At 44.4% G+C, this 23,756-nt stretch overlaps 1 protein-coding gene across 5 annotated transcripts in view; it reads left to right on the top strand.

Annotated features, from left to right (window-relative positions):
• The window catches only part of TNFAIP2 (TNF alpha induced protein 2), a 43,902-nt gene extending 21,724 nt beyond the window's left edge, over positions 1-22,178 (top strand). For all 5 annotated transcript variants that reach the window (XM_075926503.1, XM_014571973.3, XM_025183059.2 and 2 more), the window contains 11 exons: positions 2,506-2,915; positions 4,964-5,603; positions 7,902-8,016; positions 9,390-9,512; positions 11,471-11,571; positions 11,676-11,774; positions 13,445-13,571; positions 14,762-14,884; positions 16,561-16,716; positions 18,892-19,013; positions 19,836-22,178. In XM_075926503.1, the coding sequence (XP_075782618.1) occupies positions 2,522-2,915; positions 4,964-5,603; positions 7,902-8,016; positions 9,390-9,512; positions 11,471-11,571; positions 11,676-11,774; positions 13,445-13,571; positions 14,762-14,884; positions 16,561-16,716; positions 18,892-19,013; positions 19,836-19,977 (2,142 nt within the window). In that variant the 5' untranslated portion in view covers positions 2,506-2,521 and the 3' untranslated portion in view covers positions 19,978-22,178. The remainder of the gene's footprint in view (positions 1-2,505; positions 2,916-4,963; positions 5,604-7,901; positions 8,017-9,389; positions 9,513-11,470; positions 11,572-11,675; positions 11,775-13,444; positions 13,572-14,761; positions 14,885-16,560; positions 16,717-18,891; positions 19,014-19,835) is intronic.
• The last annotated feature ends 1,578 nt before the right edge of the window (positions 22,179-23,756 follow it).

Below are 23,756 nucleotides of genomic sequence, written 5' to 3'. Positions count from 1 at the left end.
GCCAATTGCGTATCTTATATCAGAACAGCTTATTACACAGCACTTATCGAAATAGAGCACTCTTCCTCTGACGTCCCTTACTCCTCTTACAATTAGGGTTACAGGAGTCGGATTAAAAAGTCCTCCAGCTTGACAGTATTTTGACATTATTTTGAAATAATATTGCTGTGAAGACATACCCTTAGTGACTCATGTTCTTGGGTCTTGTGCTCTAATTCTCTCAGTGCAGCCCTCACATGGATGCACTCAGAGAACTTGTAGGTAAGGTCCCATGGGAAGCAAGACTGAAGGGAAAAACAAATGAGGAGAGTTGGAAGTATTTCAAAGGGACATTGTTAAGGGCCCAAAAGCAAACACTTCCGCTGTGTAGGAAAGATAGAAAATACAGCAAAAGACCAGCTTGGCTTAACAAGGAGATCTTGCATGATCTGAAAATAAAAAAGGAGTCCTATAAAAAATGGAAACTAGGACAAATAACAAAGGATGAATATAGGCAAGCAACACGGGAACGCAGGGGCAAGATTAGAAAGGCAAAGGCACAAAATGAGATCAAACAAGCTACAGGCATAAAGGGAAACAAGAAGACCTTTTATAAATACATTAAAAGCAAGAGGAAGACCAAGGACAGGGTAGGCCCACTGCTCAGTGAGGAGGGAGAAGCAGTAACAGGAAACTTGGAAATGGCGGAGATGCTCAATGACTTCTTTGTTTCGGTCTTCACTGAGAAGTCTGGAGGTGTGCCTAACGTAGTGAATACAAGCAGAGAGAGGGTAAGTTTAGAAGATAGGATACACAAAGAACAAGTTAAAAATCACTTAGGAAAGTTAGATGTCAGCAAGTCACCAGGTCCTGATGAAATGCATCCCAGGATACTCAAGGAGCTGATAGAGGAGGTATCTGAGCCTTTAGCTATGATCTTTGAAAAATCATGGAAGACAGGGGAGATTCCAGAAGACTGGAAAAGGGCAAATATTGTGCCCATCTATAAAAAGGGGAATAAGAACAACCCAGGAAACTACAGACCGGTCAGTTTAACGTCTGTCCCAGGGAAGATAATGGAGCAGGTAATTAAGGAAATGATATGCAAACACTTGGAAGGTAATAAAGTGATAGGGAATAGCCAGCATGGGTTTGTGAAGAACAAGTCATGCCAAACTAATCTGATAGCTTTCTTTGATAAGATAACGAGCCTTGTGGATAAGGGAGAAGCGGTGGATGTCATATACCTAGACTTTAGTAAGGCATTTGATACGGTCTCCCATGATATTCTTATTGATAAACTAGGCAAATATAACTTAGATAGGGCCACGATAAGGTGGGTGCATAATTGGCTGGATAACCGTAGTCAGAGAGTTGTTGTTAACGGTGCTAAATCCTGCTGGAAAGGGATAACAAGTGGAGTTCCGCAAGGGTCTGTTTTGGGACCCGTACTGTTCAATATCTTCATCAATGATGTAGATATTGGGATAGAGAGTACGCTTATTAAGTTTGCAGATGATAGCAAACTGGGTGGGGTTGCAACTTCTTTGGAGGATAGGGACATAATTCAAAATGACCTTTAGCAAGTTAGAGAAATGGTCAGAGGTAAGCAGGATGAAGTTTAATAAAGAGAAATGCAAAGTGCTCCACTTACGAAGGAACAATCAGTTCCAAACATACAAGATGGGAAGCGACTGTCTAGGAAGGAGCATGGCGGAAAGGGATCTAGGGGTCATAGTGGACCACAAGTTGAATATGAGTCAACAGTGTGATGCTGCTGCAAAAAAAGCAAATATGATTCTAGGTTGTATCAACAGGTGTGTTGTAAGCAAAATTCGTGAAGTCATTCTGCCGCCTACTCTGCACTAGTTAGGCCTCAGCTGGAGTACTGTGTCCAGTTCTGGGCGCCACATTTCAAGAAAGATGTGGAGAAATTGGAAAGGGTACAGAGAAGAGCGACAAGAATGATTAAAGGTCTAGAGAACATGACCTTTGAAGCCAGGCTTCATGAACTGGGCTTGTTTAGTTTGGAAAAAAGAAGATTAAGGGGGGACATGATAGCGGTTTTCAAATATCTAAAAGGGTGTCACAAGGAGGAAGGAGAAAATTTGTTCCTCTTGGTTTCTGAGGACAGGACAAGGAGTAATGGGCTTAAAGTGCAGCAGGGGAGGTTTAGATTGGACATTAGGAAAAAATTCCTAACTGTCAGGGTGGTCAAATATTGGAATAAATTGCCAAGGGAGGTGGTGGAATCTCCCTCTCTGGAGATATTTAAGAACAGATTAGATAGACATCTGTCAGGGATGGTGTAGACAGAGCTTGGTCCTGTCTTGAGGACAGGGGGCTGGACTCGATGACCTCTCGAGGTCCTTTCCAGTCCTATGATTCTATGATTCTATGAACAGGCGATTACAGTAGCAATTTGCATTTACAGGAATAGGTCTTCAACTTTCTGCCACAGACTGAGTTTTGTTTGTTTTTAAATGCAAACATTTGGGCCTGACAACTTCTCACTGTAATTTACAGGTTTAAAAGAAAGAAGATGATAAAAATGATGTCCATTTTCAACAACAGTCCTTTTGGGACAGATAAGATTTCTGATCACTGTGTCACTGGAGACAAGTCACCTGGAAAACCTTCTATATCATCAGAATCTGAGCCAGATACAGTGTCCATTGAATCCACTGCAGAAGAGATGCAGCCAAAAGACCAGATGAAAACTGAAAGCCCAGGACAAGATTATGATCTCAGAGACTCACATGTACCTTCTACTGAAGCCAATGGGAACTGTTCTCATTCATCTGACAAAGACAGTCCCAAAAAGAAAGGAATAAGGAAAAAACTAAAATACGTCTTTTCCAATTTTCCGGGTGGTAAGAAGAAAGTGAATCCAATAGAAAAGAATGGAGCAGTGACAGAAAACAAGCCACTGACAGGTACAGTAAATCAGTTCTATCTGCCTACATGTATTATCACCCCACAATTATTAATGGATTTTATCCCCACAGTGTTCCTTGGGGTGGAGAAGTATTATCCCCATTTTATAGGTGAGGAATGGAGACATAGGTTAGATTAAATTACTTCCACTAGATTTCCTGTGAAATGAGGCAGGATTTAGACCAAAGTCTTCCCTAATCCACTAGACTAAACTATCCTTCCTCTTTCTAAGCCATTAGAGTGTTGTGTAGTCTGTGTCCAATGTAAACATTTAACCCTGGAACTGATAACAAGCAGGCATGGCAAAATGTTTGTGTGTCTGACCACCAGGATATTATGTATCTGGAGGCAGAGCAGGTAGGCTGACCATTCCAGCATCCATGCTACTTTGAAGCTAGCTGGAAACTGTTGTCAGTTCCTTGAAGCCACACGATCCCCAGTGCCAACCCTCAGTAATGGATGGTGTAATTGACCTTTACTGGGAGTGGTATCCTAACATAGCAGCCTCTCTAATCGATAGTGCCTGCAGGGAGGATTGGACATTTTGTTGCTTCCCTACTAGCATCAAGTACTTATATTCTGGCCAATCTCTCAGTATTAGTCTGTATGAAATCTTAGTTTGTAGCAAGCAGGGATATAAATCCACCCCACCAAGTCCTGCCATGCACAAAGTGCCTGTCTGTGTGGACCTTGTTAGTGTGCACTGTAAATTCCGTAATGTGCATGTGTTTTGACTTATCCTGCTTTGAAATAAGTGTTGATTAAAGCATATAATGGAATTTTTAGTGTGTGGCAGCAGGACCCACATGTATACTCAATACATGGCAGACTAGCTCAGAAGAGATTTATACCTCAGCTTGCTGCACACTAAGTACTCTTGTAGACCAGCCTTCAGACATGGCATAGGTTGACAAATTAGTTTTTCCCCAAGGTTTTTGTTCTAGTCTCCAGCTCTTAGTACTACGGCCTCCTAGCTTGTGGTTTATCAAGACTTACTCACTTTTCCCTTCGTTCTGTTCCACGGTGCTAGGAAAAATCAAAGTTCGGGAGCAACATCAGTTTGACTTGTTCTCTAATATTGGAGTTTCATGTGCCAGGTTTTTAGTTCCTGATATATGCTGTTTGCTTAGGCTTGTTTTTCAGTGTCTCAGTACACTCTTGATCCATGTGTCGAATTCCTAGTGGTGCCATTGGGTGTGATGTGATTGGCATGAGCAGATTGTCTTCATGGGAGTTCAGTAGTCTTTGATATGTAGTCATTCTGGTGAAAACCTTAGTCACATATGTTCCCTAACCCTAACAGTGTGATTTTTTTAGGTATAAGTGAGACCTGAGGATGTATTGTCTCATTTCCACTCCTCCCCATCATTTTCACACACTTTACAATGAAGAGCACAACTGGCTAGTTTGGCTGTGTGCACTTTCTTGTAAGTAACCCTCAATGTTCCTGCTATAAAGATTCAGGTACTGCTCAGTTGCTGAGAAAAAATTATAGGTTGAACCTCTCTAGTCCAGCACCCTTGGGATCTGACCAATGCAGAAACAGAATTTGCCAAATCACAGGAGGTTAATATTGTGTAGCAGTATTACCAACACTTACTGGATTGTTAAAAGGCATTTAGAGGTAAATTAGAGCTACATAATAGCACAGAACACTGAGAGTCAGGACTGGTGGCTGTAAACAAACTTTATGTGACTGCAGGAATTGGCCACATCTATAAGTGAACATCCGGCTAACTAAAATCATGTCAGACCATGGATGTTGCTAAACTAGAGAGTGCCAAATTAGAAAGGTTCAGCCTGCACCTGGGTAGCCTGGATCTTTTCTACTGGAAGGTGGATGGCAGAGGATAACAACAGCTTCAGAACTCAAGGGGCACTACCTGAGTCACAGTCATATCTAGTGAGAGAGATAACAGGAATATTCAGGTCTCGAAAAGTGTCATAACTGAATGCTCTGTATTATCACGGGGACATTTTTGTAGAGAAGATGGGAGCCTAAATCCTGTAAAGCAGTGGGATATGAAAGTTGTTCTTCTTTTGACAGTTGAACAAATCAAAAAGCACCTGGAAGGTGACCAGTTCTTCAGTGCCATTCAACACTTAATTGCTCTGGAGAGGGCCCTCTACACCAGCTTGGATGATAAGAGTGACGAGGAAATGTCACAGGAGCAAAGCAAAGTGGAATCGCTCTATGAAATCCTGAAAAATAAAGTCTTTGGCATCATAAAGAATTCTATAGCCCTTGCACCAGCTAATCCAAAGTTACTGTTCCATGCTGTGTATGCAATAGTGGAGCAAGAGGCAGAGGATGAGAAGTACAATTCAGAGAAACCACCTGACAAGATTGTGAGTCACAGACCCAGAAAATGGAGGGAGATTTGGATGGATACGGTGAAGCAGTCTGTCGCTGATCGGATGAAAGACACTGAGCGCACCAGCTCTTCTGAGAACCTCTCTGCAGCTGCTCTTTGCTTCCTGCACATGGGAAGAACAATGAAAGAAGATATGATAATAGTGGTGGAACATATTAAGCAGCTTTACCCTGCGCAGTTTAATGTGTGCAGAACATATGCAGAATGTTACCACCACTATTTCTCTTCTGAACTGCAGCTGATTGCTGAGTTTGACCTGGGAGATAAGGACACATATCTCCTCCTCACTTGGGTGCAGAACCTGTATCCAAAGTAAGTGGTGATTTTTATCTGCATGTTTCCCAGTAGAGTTGACTGATCTGTATTGGTGTACATGGATAAGGGTTATCATCACTTAGTTTGATGGTTCTCTTTGGTTTTGCCAATCCCAGATTTTGGGTAGTAGACTCCAGAAACAATCAGTATTGGTGATTTCTCTCTCTGAACATTCAGAGCTCGCATCTGAGTAAAGTGTATCCAAATAAGATGGCCCTTGAAGTAGGGCTAGAAGGGAGTGATTTCCCTGCTGCCACTCTTTAATCAGATACATCGCTGCATCAGGCTGGCCCCGGCAGGTTCCCTGCGCTGATCTCCCCTCCAGCTATGTGACAGAACTCTTCTGGATTCTCCTTCTCTAGCCTAGTCTCCAGTGTACCCTGTAAGCTGAGCACTTGGGTGGCCACCTAGGAGAGATTTTGGTGCTGTCCAGATGATTAGCAGAGCATCCAGAGCCATTCACAGCCAGTAGCGTGTGGGTTTTACTGGTGGTGCACATCTGTGCATGCTTCAGTGCATATGACAAAATTTATCCCGCACACGGCTGGAAAAAAATTAGAAGGAACATTGGGACAGTTAAGGACCTTTCTTTCCTTGTGGTCCCTCATTCAGCTGCAGGCCTATGCTCCTTAGAAACATGATGGTCAGGGAGCAGGGAGGGTGGAGCATGTTACTTAGGCATTACTCACAGTTCCTGTGTGTCTCCGAGGGTATATCTATGCAGCAGTGGTAGGTATAATTCCAAGCTTGGGTAGACATACATGGGCTAACTCTGCTCAAGCTAGCACGAGGGTCCAGTTTTCAACCACGCCATCAAGTCAAAAAGGGACCCTGGTGGCTCCAATCAGCATCACTGACTAGGCTATTAAAAGTACCAATTGAAGGGGCTGGAGCTGGCACCCATCATGATTCTACTCACTAGGTTGTTGCTCTGCTCACAAAACAGGTTTATGTTAATTGCCTGCAGCCCTAAGGGGCCATTTCACCTGTCAGAAACAGCAAAGTGGAGAGAATCCTTGGCCAGACCTCCTGCAACAGGCAACAAAGTAGAGCAGCTGTATATGGGCCACAGCAGTGATTCATGTTGCTTGAGTTCCCCTGGCACTGGGTTGGTCCTCTTACAGCTGGCTACACAAGTTTTAGGGCAGCTTTGCACCTGGGCAGCAGCACAGCTCTAGCCCCTGGACATTTAAGGGTGCAGCACACAGGGGAAAAACAATGACATAGCTACACATACCATGCCAGCCTACCTGAGCGTATTGCATTCAGAAAAGTTCTGACATAAGCCAAGAATCAGCAAATGTTGTTTCAACACTCTAGACCACTAGATCAGGGTAGAATTATCTATAACAGTGTTTCTCAACCTTTTTTTTTTATAAAATACCTCCTTTAAAAAAAATTATAAGTATCCCCAATACTTACAGTTTTCAGACACACACATTTTTTTTCTACCATTGCAACACATTTGTTTAAAGCCGGGCAGGCAATGAAATTTTGGGGTGTAAAAAGTACAAAAATAATGAAGCACTGTAAAACTTAAAACAAAAATTCATTTTTTCCTCCAGATTTTAGTTGTGTTGATGTACCCCCCCAGACTTCTCTCAAGTATGCCTAAGGGTACTCATATACCATTGGTTGAGAAACACTGATCTAGAACACTGGCTAGTTTTGTATCCCAACACTATATGAAGGATAAACGATAGAGCTGAGTGGTTTTGACTGATTTTTTTTTTCATCATAAAATGGTGGTTCTGCCCGTTTACCCTCTTTTCCTCCACTCTCCCCTTCTCCACCCTCTTCAACAGGTCTGTCTCAGAAACAATAGCAGGAGGATATGAGACACCAAAAGCAGCCATTTAGGCACTGAAATTCTAAAAACAACATTCAACATTCCTTTAGTTACGAAATCTCAGTGTCTGATCACATAATTCGCTATTGCAGGAGGAAGGGTTTCCTTTAATTTTAAATGCTTTGAATTTCCTCAGTTCCAACTGAATTCAGTTGTTGGCACAAAACTAAACTCCGATTAGAACACTTCTGCACTCTGAGAGTATCCACAGCAAGTTGTGCCCATATCAGCTATTGTTTATTGGCACGACAATAAGCTATAAAAGATTTGGTCTGCAAGGCCTGGCTGCTGTCTTCTTTCTTCAAGGCCTTCCTGGGTTTAAGGGCAACACACATTTTTACATCTGGTTTTCACTGGTTGCTTTGGCAATGTGAGATTCGTGTAAGCCAACTGTCTTCAATTATGCTGACCCTAGGAAATGTGATTGCTTGGCTTTTTCGTTCCAGTGACATACAAAGAAATTCCATTTTAGTGAAAGAATTGGATGAAGCCAAGTTGGGCAGCCTTTTGCCACCCAAAATGATCAAACAGCTTGAAGCAAAATACCTGTGTAATGAAGCCGTGAGTGTCTCTTCATTCCTTTCTTACCTTGATTTCTTTAACATGCCTTATTGAAGCTTTATGTTGTCCGGGGCACAGTTACTGCACAATTGCTGTGCTCCCTGTGTACTTTTACAATCCCTTCAAGATCAGACATGTTAGCTCAGCCTCTCGAAGCCAGAGGGAAATGAATCATGTTCCCTCTTGCACAGTGACCTACAGAATAAAATGCTGTCGTCTTCCTGCTCAGTCAAACCAACTAGCCTTGAGGGCCCAGATTCATGGCTATTTACACAGTAAAACTATTATCCTGTCCCTGGAAGTCTTGTCCTAAGAGGGAATAAAGAGAGAGAGATTTTTATGGGCCTGATTTTAAATAAAGCATGCAGAGGGGACTCAGTTTCTCACCGGGTAGTTCCAGTGGCATGACGCGCTGTTGCCAGAGAAGACTCATACCCAAAGCATTTGTGAAAGCAGGTTGGGTGCATGCAAAGGTGCACAACTGTGCATGCCTGAGTTGTTTAAAATCTAGCTCTTTACTGTATTGGAGTTTGCAGAAATGGCAGAGAGGCTGTTTGTTCTTGGGTTGCCTCCCCTAACCCAAAGGCCACAGGTGGTGACCATTCTTGTATTCACACTCAGTGTTTCAAAGGCTAGAATTCTTGGAGACTTCTAAGCAGAAAGGAAGTTCAGTCTTGGATTCTAGTCCCTTCCAGATGTGAGCTTAAGTGGGGCAAGTTTTGGAGCCAACAGAATGCAGCAACAGCCTCTTGGTGTTAATTACTGTGTGGGCAGTTGGGGCTTTGCAGTTATGTCAGGAGCAGGAAGTGTCAGTGCGAAGAAGTAGCCATTACATGCAGCATGCTTCTTCTCCTGACCTGGCCACTACTTGTCTTGCGGAGATGTGCCCAGGAGACCATGCAGCTCTTTGTAGCGTTAACTTCCACACTCTGGGTGGCAGAAGAACATTCGTGGAGTCTGAACAGGATCCACAGAGCCAGAGCTTCCATTTTCCACTCCACTGTGAATTGGAGGCAACATCAAGTAAACCCTCCAAGCCTCTTCCTGAGGAAACACTACTCAGGAGTGCTGAAGTGAGCTTTGGTTTCTAGCATACTTAGTTGGATCTCCCTGCCCCCTCCCGAGCTCTGTGCAGAAGGGCACAATATGGTCTTGAATAAAAGGCTGCAGGATTCTGCCCTAGGGGGACTTAGCTTTCACATTAGTGTTTCAGACTGCAGCATGTAACCGGCATAGAGCAGAGTTCAAGTTCCAAGCAGGGGCTTGATGTAATGTTCTGATTGGTCTGTAAAATGTAGCCCCCAATGGCAAGCACAAAAACCTGTGTTCATGGATTGTGATAAACGTTGTTTCTTTTCCTTCACGGTGGCAAGGCTTCTGTCAAGAACTGGCTGGCCAAGAGTTTAGAAATGGAAGTAAAGAGGTGGACAGAAGAGAAAGAGCCAGAGAAACTGGATGGACGTTTTCACAGTGAATTAGCCATAGATGTCATCCAGGTAACAAAAACACACAAATGTGCATTGTTTTACTTGATTCAGAATGTAGTTTAAAAATAAATGCCATGATGATGCAATGCCAACTGGCAGAACCAAACCATGGACCTCTGGAGATTAGTATATGAGCCGCTATAGCTCTGCCAGCTGCCTCTCAGCTAAGGCTGTAGAGCAAACTCACTCTTTCTCTTTGTAAGTGGTCTAAGTGCCACTATATGGGACAGCGGTCAGTGTGTGGGTTACATACTTCCTCTTCCTCAGGAAACACGATAGAGGGATGCAAAGGAAGACATTTGAAATTGCAAACGAAGCTGGGATTTAAATATCTCGTGCTTCATTTTCATATTCACATTATGGTGCTATTTTGAAATAACAGACGCTGTTAAGACGCGGTTATTTTGAGGAAAAACCCTTCTCTCGAAATAACCGGTAAATCTCATTGTATGAGGAATACGGGTTATTTCAAGAGAAGGGTTATCTCTTGAAATAACCGCATCTTAACAGCATCTGTTATTTCAAAATAGCGCTATTCTGAAATAGCGCCATAACGTGACTATGCAAATGAAGTGTGGGATATTTAAATCCTGCGCTTCATTTGCAATTTTGAATGTCTTCATTTGCATCCCACTCTCGAAAGAGGGTGCAAGTGTAAACATACCTTCTGAGTGCCAGCCACTACGTGGGACAGTGAACCACACTCAATAGGTGTGTGGTTTATATGGACGTTTGGGTTTGAAAGCAAGTACAGTCTATTCAAGAAGCTCCAGATATCCATGTAAAGGGATGACAATGTAATGCTATGGAAAGATCTCTCTAGGTATTTATGACCTCACCAAATACCTCAGCAGCTCCTAACTATCAATGGATTTTATGATCAATACCCCTGTGTGGTAGGGCAGTGCAAGAGGGAATGGAGGTACAGAGAGACTAAGTGAGTTTTCCAGTGTCTCACAGGGAGCTGAACCCAGCTTTCCCATTGCTCAGGCCAATGTCTTATCTACTAGGCCTGCTTCAGTAAGAAGCTGAGACTAGCAGGCACCACTGCTCTGCAGTCCCTCCCTCTCTCCCTACCCCCAGCCAATACATTTTTATGTGCACCAAGGCGTGTGCAAATTGCAGCACCAATAGAAACACAAAACCTAGCTGTGGGCACTCTGCTAATCAAATGGGCAGCATTTGCATTTCTCCTGAGCATAGCTGACAGGAAACACTGTCCCCAGCCCAAACCTGTTCACAGCTTGTTCAGGGGAATTTTATCCTTGTTTGACATGACAGAAGGGAATGCACGTGTGTAACTGACCCCTTGTACACAAATGAGCAAACTAGCAGTTATTTCTTGAGGGGCTTTGCTGAGTTTCAGGGCCTTTTAGAGAAGTCATCTCTGGTCCCCCATTGCCTTTTCTCAGGCCGGGTTCTCTTTCATCCCATCTGGAGATGATTAGAAAATGTTTTTCAAAAAGTGTGTATTCAAATCATTCACCACTTGGCAAAACATATGTGCCATGTGTTTACACTTTTCTTCTTTCTCTGAATTCCTGTTTATTGTTTCCTTTGTCTTGAACTATGTTCCTGATTGAAATCAGAGAGTGAAAAAATTTGTGGTAGTGTCCAAAATAAGTACAGATTCCATTGCTTATTCCCAGGACAGGCTGTGTGATGCAGCAGTTAGGTCCTTATGGTGGGACTTAGGAGACCTGCGTTCTGTTCCAAGCCCTGTTGTGTGACTTTGAACACTCTCCCATTTCTCCACCATTTTTAGTTATAGGGCAGCTGAAGCAGGCAGCTGCCACTGGCTATTGCTGTGTGTTTGTGCAGGGCCTAGCACATTAAGCCCTAATCTCTGCTAACACTAAGGAAACAGCCTCGGCCATTTTAATAACTCTCTTGTGGGCAGTGGTGGTTGTTTTGGAGGGAGGGCTATAGAAAGTTTAAATTGATAATTGTTCAATTTTATGTCTTAGACTATTCATGGAGGACAAAAACGAGCTGCAGAAATTGCATCTGAACTGGGCAAAGAACTGTCAGTCGTACTGTTGGTGGAGCTGATGACATTTTTGAAAAGGTGCAGTATCAAGGCTGTTGCAGGAAACCGCTTCTTAAGCACAATGCTGACATCCCATTGTAAAGTTGCTGATGATGATTTCTTCTTTCAATCTCCCCTTTTAGCTACAAGAAGGCCTTAGAAGAGTTTAAAGAGAAAAACAAGCAACATAGCTATTTCAAGGCTGTGATCATTGCAAATATTAACAACTGCATGAGTTTTAGGTAAGAGTCACTATGAAAATGCTTAATTTACTGCTTTGTAATCAATCTGGGTGACCGTAGCTTGTGGAGATATGGAGCATTACAGCAGCAAAGACTGAAATAGTACTACTTTCATAGAAGTTAATATTCTGCATACAGATTTAGAGAGATGAGCTACAGTGTAACTTTCAGTATCTAATATCCAAGATGTTTAGTGCCATTTTTACATTACAGTAGAGTCCAGATTATCCGACCTCTGGTAATCCGACATTCCGCTTTATCCGACCCTGCAGCTCCTGGGGACAAAGAGGCGCTGGCAGGAGTGGCATCAAGGGTTCCAGGGCGCGGGCCGGGAGAATGGCCCGCTCGCTGACCTGTTGCTCTCCTGGAGCCACTGATGCCGCTCCTGCCGGCGCTGCTTCCTCCCGGGGAGCTGCAGGGCTGGATAAAGCGTGGGCTGGGAGAATGGCTCCACTCACTGCCCCGTGGCTCTCCTGGAGCTGCTGATGCCGCTCCTGCTGGCTCTGCTTCGTCCCCAGGAGCTGCAGGCATCAGCAGCTCCAGGAGAGCGACGGGGCAGCGAGCGGGGCCATTCCCCCTGCACGCGCCTGGGAGCTGCAGGGAGGGAAGGAGCCAGGGCCAGGCAGGGATGGGGACCAAGCGGTGCTGGCTACAGTAGAGTCCCTGTCATCTGACATTTTCTGTAATCCGACCACCTGTCGGTCCCGTTTAGGTCAGATAATCGGGGCTCTACTGTATATATTTGTAACCATAAGTTCTTCTGCTCCTGTAAATCAGCATAGCACCAGGAAAGTCATTCATCTGGCATTTTGGAGCAGCTGACAACCCCATCCAAAGATTTTCAGCTATTAAGAGAATCCTCTTACTCCAGATTTCAGCTGTTCATCCTAAGTGCAAGTTCTGGAAACACAGAGGAAGGTTATGGAATCAGGATTGTAGGTTTTCCTTCATTATTCTTAGACTGATGGAGACAACGTAACTTGTCCGTGATCAAAGTACCTGTCATAGAACAGATAAGCACTTGGGAGAAAAGAAAAGTGCCATGTGAGAATTTAGGGAACAGCAGTTTCATGCCACTAGACTAGTTTCCACAACTACATTTTTCTTTATCCAAATTGTGCATCATGAGCAGCCCCTGTCCATGACGGATCCCGCCAGCCTGGAACAGTCTCCTGCCAGTGGTGGGCAGGGAGCTGCGCCGGCTCCCATCGATCAACCTTTCACATCCCTCCTTCATTCCTGCCCCAAGAACTGCCCCCAAGCTGGCAATGATCTATGGAGTTCCTGCAGCAGTTGGCTCCCCTATCACAGAGGATGCCATTTTCATTGCACTTTGGTCTTTAAAGGGGTAGTGGTAAAGCTGGTTGGATCTGCCCTTGTGCCACTCATATATGCAGTAATAAATTACATGTTCCTTTACTAATTACAGAACAATTACCAGAAAGACAAATTAAGAAGTCACCATCATGTGATCAGTATCCCTTCCACTAACACCAACCATCACTTCTATTCTAAGACATAGAAGCCACTCAAAATTCTAGTTTGCTTTTTGGATAATGACCAAAACTTGATGCCCTGGTGCTAAGTTTCATTTACTGACGTATTAAAATGTTTCTCCCACTACTGTTCCGATTTTGTGTAACAAAATCTATTTCTGCCTTGTGTTTCAGAGACCACACCAAGAAAACCACAACCTCAGCACAGGACAGTATGAGAGGGAAAATACTTTCTACACTTAGGGAAATAGAGAACAGTGGCTATGATGTACTGCTTCAAGCTTTGGTTCTAGAGTTAAAGGTAACATATATGTATTACAGTTATGTCCCTATATTCTTGGTATTTTTGAATTTATTGTAGACAAAATATTTCTGTAGAGGAAAAGTCTACTATGTTACTGATTTGATTTGGGACAAAAATTAGGGTTCAACATAATCCCCACAAAAAAATAATAATCTGGGAACAGATGGCAATCAAAGTTCACATCATAGAATCTGATTACATTACTTCACTGAGGTTGTTGTCATCATATTGTCTTTATCAAAGCAACAAATATACATGTCAGGTTGACTGATTTAACTGAATGGCAAGATTACAATCTAAAGAAAAATCTGATCTTTTCTCATCTATTAGCGAGGATCTCCAAGATAAACCCCTAAGCCAGCCATACCCAAACTATAGAAAGGATCAGATTTGAACTTAAAATATCAGCCTCTACCTCCATTATTTATAACTCAATTGGTTCCCATTGATTTAAGCCAATGTGCTCTCCTCCCATGTGCAAAACACTCTCTCTCTCTCTCTCTCTCTTTTGCAGCAGAGCCTTTGTCTGGAAGCTTCTGTGATCTGTAAAACATTTAGAACTGGGCTCATGTACTTTTTGGCTGCTTCTGGGCTTTTCCTTTCTTTGGGCTTTTCCCCATTCCTTGTTTTTAAATAATCAAGATCGTCAGATATGATCTTCCCTGCTTTTCCTCCAGGACCTCTTGACAGGTCTCAAAGATGTTTGTTGTTTCAGAGCTTGGTGGCCCTTTCAGAATCTTAACTGAAAGGGCCAGCAAGGGGGTAGAATCTTATTAAGGAAGACAGCCTCTGTCCAGTGTCATTATTCTTTGTTTGTAAGCATCTATTTAGCTTCCAACAAAAGACAGTCTCTGATTAAAATCTCTTCCTTCAGTTTCCATTGCTTTGGAATGCAATGCCACTTGTCCTTGTCGGACCCAATAGACTAGACTTGACAAAGTTCTAATTTAATAAACAGAAGCAGAAAGATCATTTTTCATTTAAAGTTTTCAGGGCCTCTATCCTGTTCATCAAAAAGACACAAAGAAGGGCATAACCCCGATTCATCCTTCCCCACTTTACAAGACCATCTTTAATTTCTCTGTACAGCATCAGGCATGCCTGTTGTACACAGAGATTTAACACCTTATACACATTTGCATTTAGATTTTGCTTTGCAGATGCTGAATAGTGTGTTCTTTCCTCAGCCTATTTTTAGAAAGCTCACACAAAACAAATGGCTTTCCTGCAGCGAAACAATGAATGAAATCCTCCAGGCCACCAGCAACCACATTTCAGAATTCAAGACTCTCCATGACCCCCTCTACCAGGTAAGCCAAACAGAGATATTGAAAGAACTCTAGGAAATCCAAATGTTTTTCAACTGGGAACCATTGTAATGCTCAGCTACATGTACTGTCTGTTTGGCAAAGGGACTGGGTACATAGCAGGTGCCAGCTTAACCCTAGTGAGTTTCCACAATTGCAAAGGACGGGTTTGTATTACCATGCAGATTATCTAAATCATCCTATTGCAGCCATGACCAACACTATCTCCTGTCCATCAAAACCAGATTCACATAGCTCATTCTTACCCTTGTTTCTTCAGCATGATGGCAAAATGCACTGGAGAGGTTTTTGTGTTCTGGCAGCTTTTCAGAATAAGCCCTTGTCTGCACTAAGGATCTGGGTTGTAGGTCTTCCAGCCCCAGCATGGCTGTGCATGTGCATATTACTTTATAGTGGCTTTGCTAAGCCTAAATATTTTCAGGGGTAGTTTCAACACAAGCAAATTCCTGGAATAGACCTAAATGTGATTTGCATGGCAAACTCCTGTCCTCAGCCACATCCAACGTGATTTAAGTGTCCAAATCCATATTTGTTGTGGTTATGTGGCAAGTTTAATTCAGATAGGCAATGTACAGTCCTCGTGTAAGAATTCTGATTCTTGTGTTTGTCTCTTCAATAAGCTGAACAAACTCAGTAACATGTGACCAAATAGGGGACTGGGAGTTGCTGAAGCAGATTCCTATTTACCTGTGATATTTCTACCCCTCATGTATAATTTTTCAGGCATCTCTCATTCCATGTAGGAAATGTCCATTCAGGGAAAGGAGCCAATTCTCATATATCATTTGCTTTGCTTACAAGGGTCTGGGAGGGTTTGTGCTATGGGTAGAACAGGACTTCAGATCAGCAAATACTTCTGAACTAATGAAAATCCAGCCTCGCCATCCAGGTGTAACCACCGGTGGGAATTTGGCACATTGTGTTTTAATGCTGCAACGGACCATGTTGCCCTCAATCCACATGCACAAATGGACTAAATGTGATTCAACTGTGTCCCAAAGAAAAATTTGAAGCAGACCTCCCTCCTTTCCCTGAGCTCACCTATACTAAGCCCATGCCACCCTCTCATCCCCAGGGGATGAGAATCACCTCTAGTCCCTTTCTTTCCTGCCCAACTCACCCAGCTCCAAGTCTCCTCTCCTAGGTGGCTGGCTTTGAAAAGAGACTGCACATCGGCTAGTCCCCTGGGTGAGTGGGCAGGAGCTGTCATCTTCTCTAGGTGTTCTCCTGCACCAGCTCCACCAGGGGCCACTTGGGGCTAGGAGCAGCTGAAAAGAAATTCCCCAGGGTGGTCCTCTTCATAACAGCAGTGGGAGCAAACCTGTTAGAGATATGGGGGATGATTGTTCCCTTGTTGCTACTCATCTCCGGAACCATCTGAAGCTCTCTGTTCCCTACCCATTCCTCCTATCAAATCAAAGGCGAGTGTTGGAGCCTTATTGTAACTCCACTTCTTCCTCAATTGCAAGGCTCAGTCCCTGTGTCCCCACCTCTCACCACCACTGGACTTAGCAGCAGGAGCCTATACGGGTCTGTACACAAGAGCCATTGAGATAAGTGCCAACTCTATATCAGGTGTCAGGGCAATCTGTAGCCTTTGCAGTGGGTTCCATACATATGATCGTACTGAATTAACTCCTATTTCCCCTCCCCAACAGGACATTGTGGAGAAGATTCATGGTCACTTGGTGAGAGAATACATTGTGAGGCTAATGAAGAAGAAAGTCAGCTTGAAAACCCCAGAACTACAGCAAAACTTGTCAAAGCTCATTTCAGCTCATGCCTCCCTCTTGCAAAACTTCTGCAAAGAGAAGGTTAGTGATGGTTCACCATGTCCATCATAGAACTTAGTCCTGTGAACTTCTGGAAAGAGTTTTCTTCAGCCTCTGGCTTTAATTCTTCAAATGCTATTTAGTTTTTAAGTGTGTGTTAGACAGAAGGAGAGTCTTCCAAGGTTAGGGCTGGAGTAAATTGGAATATATGCCTGGGGGTTGAAGGTTACACAGTTTACAAGCCTAACACCCTAGTAGCAGCAAATGGCCTGTTGATTACAATGTGTATTTCCTACTTCCTTCAGGTTACATGCAATTGATTCCTTTTCTGTTATGCTCAGTTTACATGCATTTAATTTTCTTTATCTAATAATTATCTATTGTATATCAGGAGCTGCAGTTCTGTGGGATAAATACATGCACTGGATATGCCCCTTGTCCCTTGATTTCCCTCACTTTTGCTGCTCTTACTCTAGGCTGGTTCTGAAAATGCCAGTTTTTGTTTTCAGAAGAGTGGTTTTGGTCAAGAAAATTAATAACCAACTCACACTTGTTTGATTTCAATCCTATCCCTTCTCTTATGACTCTATGCTGAACTACAGTGAATCCAGCTGGCAGGAAGTACAGACTATGAAAAGCAGATGGTGTGGAAGGGATGTCAGGGAAAGTTTTCCAGTAGGGATGTCAATGTGTAGTCAACTATATGATTAACTGATAAGCTTAGGCTTATTGGTTAATCTTGTCGACTACATGAATTCTCACCCTCCCCTTTACTGCCTAAGCTGAGCAGCAGGAAACAGTGCTGGGGGGAGCCAGCTTAAAACATGCCAACTGCCCTCCTGTGCTGCTGCCTCTATCAGAGGCAGCAGTGCAGTGGGTGTAGGGAACAGGCAGGGGAGGTGCCAAAAAGCAACCTGTGTCTGCATGGGCCCAAGCTCCCATGGAGAGAGGCTGCTCTACCTCCCCTGCACCACCACAGACAGAGGCTGTTTTGCAGCAGCCTTCCCCTTTCCCATCTCCCAACACCTGCCCCCCAGCGACCTCTGCAGGGAGCTTGGACCCCCATGCTGCTGCCTCTGTATCAGAGGCAATAGCACAGGGTGAGGCAGCCTGTCTGTGCAGGGTGCTGGTTTTTAAACTGGCTCCCCCCACAGACCGGCTCCCACCTGGCACTGCACTCTGCTGCCTCTGATACAGAGGCAGCAGCACAGGGTGACAGAGGGCTACCTGGGAGTGGTACTGGAGTGCACTGGCGGACAGCCTCACCCCTGGAGACTATAGAATAGTTGAGTAACCGATAAGTATTAATGTGGTTACTCAACTAGTCAATTACCTGATATCTAACATTCCTAGTTTCTGGCAGGTCTGCTTGGGGCTCTGTTCCAGCGGAATAGGAAGGGGTTTAGCAGATAGTTGATAAGTCAAAGATCAGGCACAAATCCAGTGATACAACATGCATCTGCTATGTTGGTTAGAGGTCTCAGAAGGTTAGCCATGTTAGTCTGTATCTGCCAAAACAACGAGGAGTCCTGCAGCTAGAGATGTTAAATGGTGTTTAATCAGCTAATCGACTAGTTGATGGAATTTCAGCTGATTCCTGGCTTGCGCCTGGTCTCCCGCTACACCTCTGCCTCCTCCCACTGTCCTCCACAGAGATGGTACTGGGGGGAACCAGCTTATCGGATAGTCGACTAGTCACTAACATCCCTACCTGTGGCATCTTAAAGACTAACAGATTTATTTGGGCATAAACTTTTGTGGGTAAAAACCAGTTAATCTGACAAAGTGTTTTTTACCCATGAAAGTTTATGCCCAAATAAATCTGTTAGTCTTTATTGTGCCAGAGGACTCCCCAGTGTTCTTGTAGATTAGATCATTACATATATCCAGAGGTAACAAACCTTAAGTAGCTGAGAAGCGAACTGTGTACAGCTGAGAGCACAAAAGCCACTTTAAAACAAATGTCCAGCTAAACTTCTCAAAGTCTGGTCAGGGTTAAAACTAGTTTAGGACAAAGCCTCTTAAAACTATAGGGCCTTGTTTCTACTCACTGCTCAGTTCCTTACTTGCTGGCCAACCCATCGCGTCAGAAACTGGCTTATCTGGAAGTAGTCATAAACAATGTTTCTTAATCATGTCTCCACCCCATTCAGACAGGTTTTGTAATCCCAATGGATCTATATTACAGACTGTTTACTCTGATTATGTTTCTGATAGGGGTCCAAAGCCATGTGGTTGGATTCTGCACTCCCACAACTGGCTGAAATAATCAGACTTCAGGATTCAAGTGCCATTAAAATAGAAGTTGCTACATTGGCTAATAAATATCCAGATATCAGGTAAGAGATACTGAAAAATATTTGTGAACATTGTTGGAATGTCCACAGTACTTTCATGACAACAGTTGAGTATTAGAAGCAGCTAGTTTGTGAACCTCAGCTTTCTAGGTCAGGTTCAGGCACTTCAAGGCCTGCTACAAATAGAGTAGAGATTTCATCGTGCATGCCAAGCACCTAATAACACTGCTGAATGTTGGGTAACAATTCCTCTTTTAGCAAAGAACAGTTCAGAAAGCTGGATAATTTTATTTTATTTCCTAAATATTCCCAACCTCTTTTCCAAAGGACATATAGATCCAAGTTCCACCATTCAGCTGTGCCACCACCCACCACTGATTTTTATAGTTCAGGTTCAGAGTTTCCCACCTCCCCCGACATATCCATTTTTTGTGACCATTTTGGAATTGGCACATTCTGAGCCAGTTTTCTTCTCTTTCTGTCAATTGAGGCCAGAGTACAGTGCCCAGGGTACTTGCATGAGATTTGGGAAACCTGGATTATAGTCCATGCTCTGCCACAGACTTCCTGTGTAACTTTGAGCAAGTTATTTAGCCTCTCGTGGCCCAGTTGCAATCTATGGAATTGAGATATTATTTGTATTACCATGGTGATTAGGAGTCTCGCTCTTGGACCAGAACTCCATTCTGCTAAGTGCTATATATACACACAACAAAAAGACAGGCCAGCACATCCCCTGCCTCACAGGGGTATTAGGAGGACAAGGGAATTAAAGACCTGTAGGTGCTCAAATCATGGGGTCACATAATCACCTAAGATACATACATAGAGAGGCACTAACATTTGATCTTTTCTGTTCTCTAGCAAAAAGCACCTTGCTGCCATCTTGTACATCAAGGGAAACTTGCCCAGCAATGAAGTCAAAAGCATCCTGAGCATCCTGGATGTCAGTGCCAAGCCCACCACTTCCAATGAAGCTCTGTTTTCAGCCATGAGGGTTTCGTAGTCTTGACCCCAGCACTCGCACTGTATGGGACTGTTTGCAATGCTAGTAAAAGTCACAGTCTGGGCCCAGGTTCAGCAGGGCTCATGCATAATCTGTGCAGCTAAGAGGTGCAGCAGCATTTCTCTACTGAAGTCTTTTTTTTGTCATTGCGAGATTTGCTCTGTGTCTAGCTACGAAGGGATGGAATCTGATGGAGAGGTTGTGGCCACATTCTCTGAACAGCAAACAGAGCTCTCCAATCAGACACAGACACTCTTTGACATCTCGGGCATATCCCACTCTGCCTCAGTTTCCCTGTGGGAACAATAGTACTCCACTTATTTGTCAGAGATGTTGCAAGTATTACCTAGCTAACTAATTATTTAGGTAAGAGCTGAAAAGCATGGCTTGTCCTCTATGGAGGAAGATGCTCTTTGCTACACTTCTGGAAGAAAAAAAATAAAAATGTGAAGTGCTTGAAAAAATCATTTTGGAGCATGCTTATTAGGCATCTGCTAGGTTTTCTTTTTAATCAGAGGCTAAAAAGCTGCTTTTTCTGTTACATCAGTAAGATGTGGTGAAGGGGTCAGGAAGGAACAAAGTCTGCCCTCAGGCTGGCTTGCAAGAGCAATTTGGATAAGGCAAGTTCTAAAGGGTCTCATTGTGACTGTGTTTCAGAATCTTATTATCATGGACAAGAAGAAAAGTCACAGCACAGGAAACTGCAGATCTTTGGATTTCAGGAGCTTTCTGTATTTTGTAAATTCTAAATGTTAATGTTTTTAAAAATCTAAGTCTCTGCACCTTCCTGTTGTGAGGCTACAGCCCGCACAGTGTAAACTGACTGCTGCTGCCCAGCTAAACCAGCCTTGTGTTCCCTGGCCACAGCCTTGCAGTCAGACAAAAGGTGGGAATTTACCACTTCTGGACCTCATTCACCTCCATGAGGTGGGAATTGCTAAGCCTGCTTGGCAAATTAGGACCCAGTCCTGCAGGTGCTTTGCACAAAGAGCTCCCATTAGAGTTCTGTGTGGGACTGGGATTTTAGGTGCTCACATTTCTGACTTCATCCTATTTATATTCAGTGTTTTCCACCACAATAGGTTAAGGGTTTGTATTGCTAATTATGTGTTATAATAGCTGTTGTAGTCTGAGGCCCCACTTCAGCAAAGCATTAACTGAGCTTAACATCTATAGCATTCAGCAAAGCATGCATTTCAATTGGACTTGAACATGTGCTTTAAGTGTTCAGGGGAGCCTAAATGCATAAATCCAACACACATTTTGTGCTATCCTTTTGTATAAAATCTTTCTCTTTAGTTGCCTTTTATCTTGCTGCTGTTGGGCTAGACTTTATTCGGCTTTGGTGAGGCCACATCTGGAGCATTGTGTCCAGTTCTGGGCCCCCCACTATAGAAAGGATGTGGACGCATTGGAGAGGGTCCAGCAGAGGGCTACCAAAATGATTAGGGGGTTGGAGCACATGATCTCTGAGGAGAGGCTGAGGAATTTGTGTTTGTTTAGTCTGCAGAAGAGAAGAGTGAGGGAGGATTTGATAGCAGCCTTCAACTTCCTGAAGGGAGGTTCCAAAGAGGATGGAGAAAGGCTGTTCTCAGTAGTGATGGATGGCAGTACAAGGAGCAATGGGCTCAAGTTACTGTGGGGGAGGTCTAGGTTGGATATTAGGAAAAAGTATTTCACTAAGAGGGGGGTGAAGTACTGGGATGGGTTACCTAAGGAGGTGGTGGAATCTCCATCCCTAGAGGTTTTTAAGTCTCAGCTTGACAAAGCCCTGGCTGGGTTGATTTAGTTGGGATTGGTCCTACTTTGGACAGGGGGCTGGACTTGATGACCTCCTGAGGTCTCTTCCAGCTCTATGATCCTATGACAGACTGGAGCTGGAAATGGTGATCTTGTTTTGGATGTTAAACTAATGTTTTGAAAGCAAACTTTTATTTTCAAGACCTCATCTTTTAGTTACAGAATTAATGACCAAAATATCCAGTTTGTTGAATTCAAGACCTCTGTAAAACCTCTTTAAAAGTGACTACATCTTATGCATATTGCATGTGAATTTCTGCTTTCTAACGCTGAGGTTGTATTTCTCCAGGTACTTGTAGGTCACTAGTGTGTTTATAGAATACAGTTTTATTTTCTATAATTAGTTATCTCTGTATGCAATATTTATATTTAAATAGTATTAAAATGATGCTGGAAATGTAGCTGACTTACGTGTGTGTGCTGTATGTACTGTACATGTGGGTAATCCTATAATGTTCCTTCAAAGAAATGATTCACCTAGTACTTCTTCCATGATGACTGTGAGGCGTAGGGTTGCAACTTCCAAACTGCAGAAAACCCCATCCCTTTGAGGCCCTGTTCTCTACTTACTCCCTTCCTCCTTCCTATGTCGCTCGCTCTCCCCTGCTCTCTCTCACTCTTTTTCACCAGACTGGAGCAGGGGTTGAGGTTCCAGCTGGGGGCCACGGGCTCTGGGGGTACAGCCAGAGATGAGGGGTTTCAGGTACAGGAGGTGGCTTCAGGCTGGGGCCCAGAGGTTAGAATTTGGAAGGGGGCTCTGAGCTGGGGCAGAGTTTATTCATTAGATGTGAGGGCTCTATCTGGGATGTGTGGGATCGGGGTTGGGGCTGGAGCTGAGGGGATTGGGATGAAGGAGGAGGCTTCAGGATGGAGCTGAGGGGTTCACAGTGTGAGAGGGGGCGTGAGGTGTGGGCTTCAGCTGGCAGTGACCTCACATGGCCCCATCATTTCCCAGGGACAGAGGAAGTCCATGTGGCTCCTAGGAATAGGCAGCATGGCCCTCGGTCTCCTAGATGGAGGGATGGCCAAGGAGGTTCTGTATGTTGCCACCCCCCCACAGGCCCCGAGCACTGACTCCTCAGCTCCCATTGGCCATGGCTGTGGCATTTCTGGCCAAAGGGAGCTGTGGAGCTAGCTCTTGAGACAGCACTAGGTGGGTGGGACAACACGTGGAGCTTCTCTAGCCACCCCTTTGCCTAGGAGCTGGGGGGATATCTTGATCTCTTCCTGGGAGCCAGGCAGAGCAGGGCATGGATCCTGCCTACCCCGCTGGAGACAGCCAATCACACTTTCAGTCAAGTCCCTAGTACACTGAGGGCACCACTGGAATACAAATAAAGAGAAGCTGGTACTGCAGGGGCACATGCTATGTGGGTGTTGTGAGGGCATATCCTGCCATATTCAACTGATCCTATAGCCTGGCATCCTATGGTTTTGGGAGCAGGGATTTTTAATGTGCTATTGCAGGGGTCAGCAACCCACGGCAGGCGCAGCAGGAGCTCAGCTCTCCCCCTCCCCCAGTGCAGCGGCTGGAGCTTTGCGGTTGCCACACAGCTGCAGGGTGGAGAACCGGCTCCGGCTTCCTGCTGGAAGGGCAAGTGGGGGAGGTTTGGGTGCATAGGGGCCAGGGCAGGCCGGCAAGCAGAACTGGCAGCATAACCCCACACTGGACTCCATGTTCCTGTTTCTGCTCCTGCCCAGCCAGGGCGTGCTGCTCCCAGGGGCTAAGGGGTTAACACCCCTTCCCTCCCACAGGCTCTGCTCCCTTCTCCAGGAAAGGGTGGGGCTGGAGCTGCTCTGCAGACCCAGGGCAAGGCAGCTGGTCACAAGCTGCTGCCGCTTTCTTAGGGTGCCAGGGCCTGGGCTGCACCTGCTGCTCCCTGTGAGGTATGTGCGTGGGCAGGGAGCCTTTCCCCAGTGCCCCACTGTGCCTGGAATCAGCTCCGAGCCAGCCCCGGGCTCTGCCTGCCCCAGAGCCA

This window comes from Pelodiscus sinensis, chromosome 4 (assembly GCF_049634645.1).
Source record: "Pelodiscus sinensis isolate JC-2024 chromosome 4, ASM4963464v1, whole genome shotgun sequence".
In the NCBI taxonomy this organism is placed as follows: domain Eukaryota; kingdom Metazoa; phylum Chordata; order Testudines; family Trionychidae; genus Pelodiscus; species Pelodiscus sinensis.
This window is presented reverse-complemented; position numbering and strand designations above follow the sequence as displayed.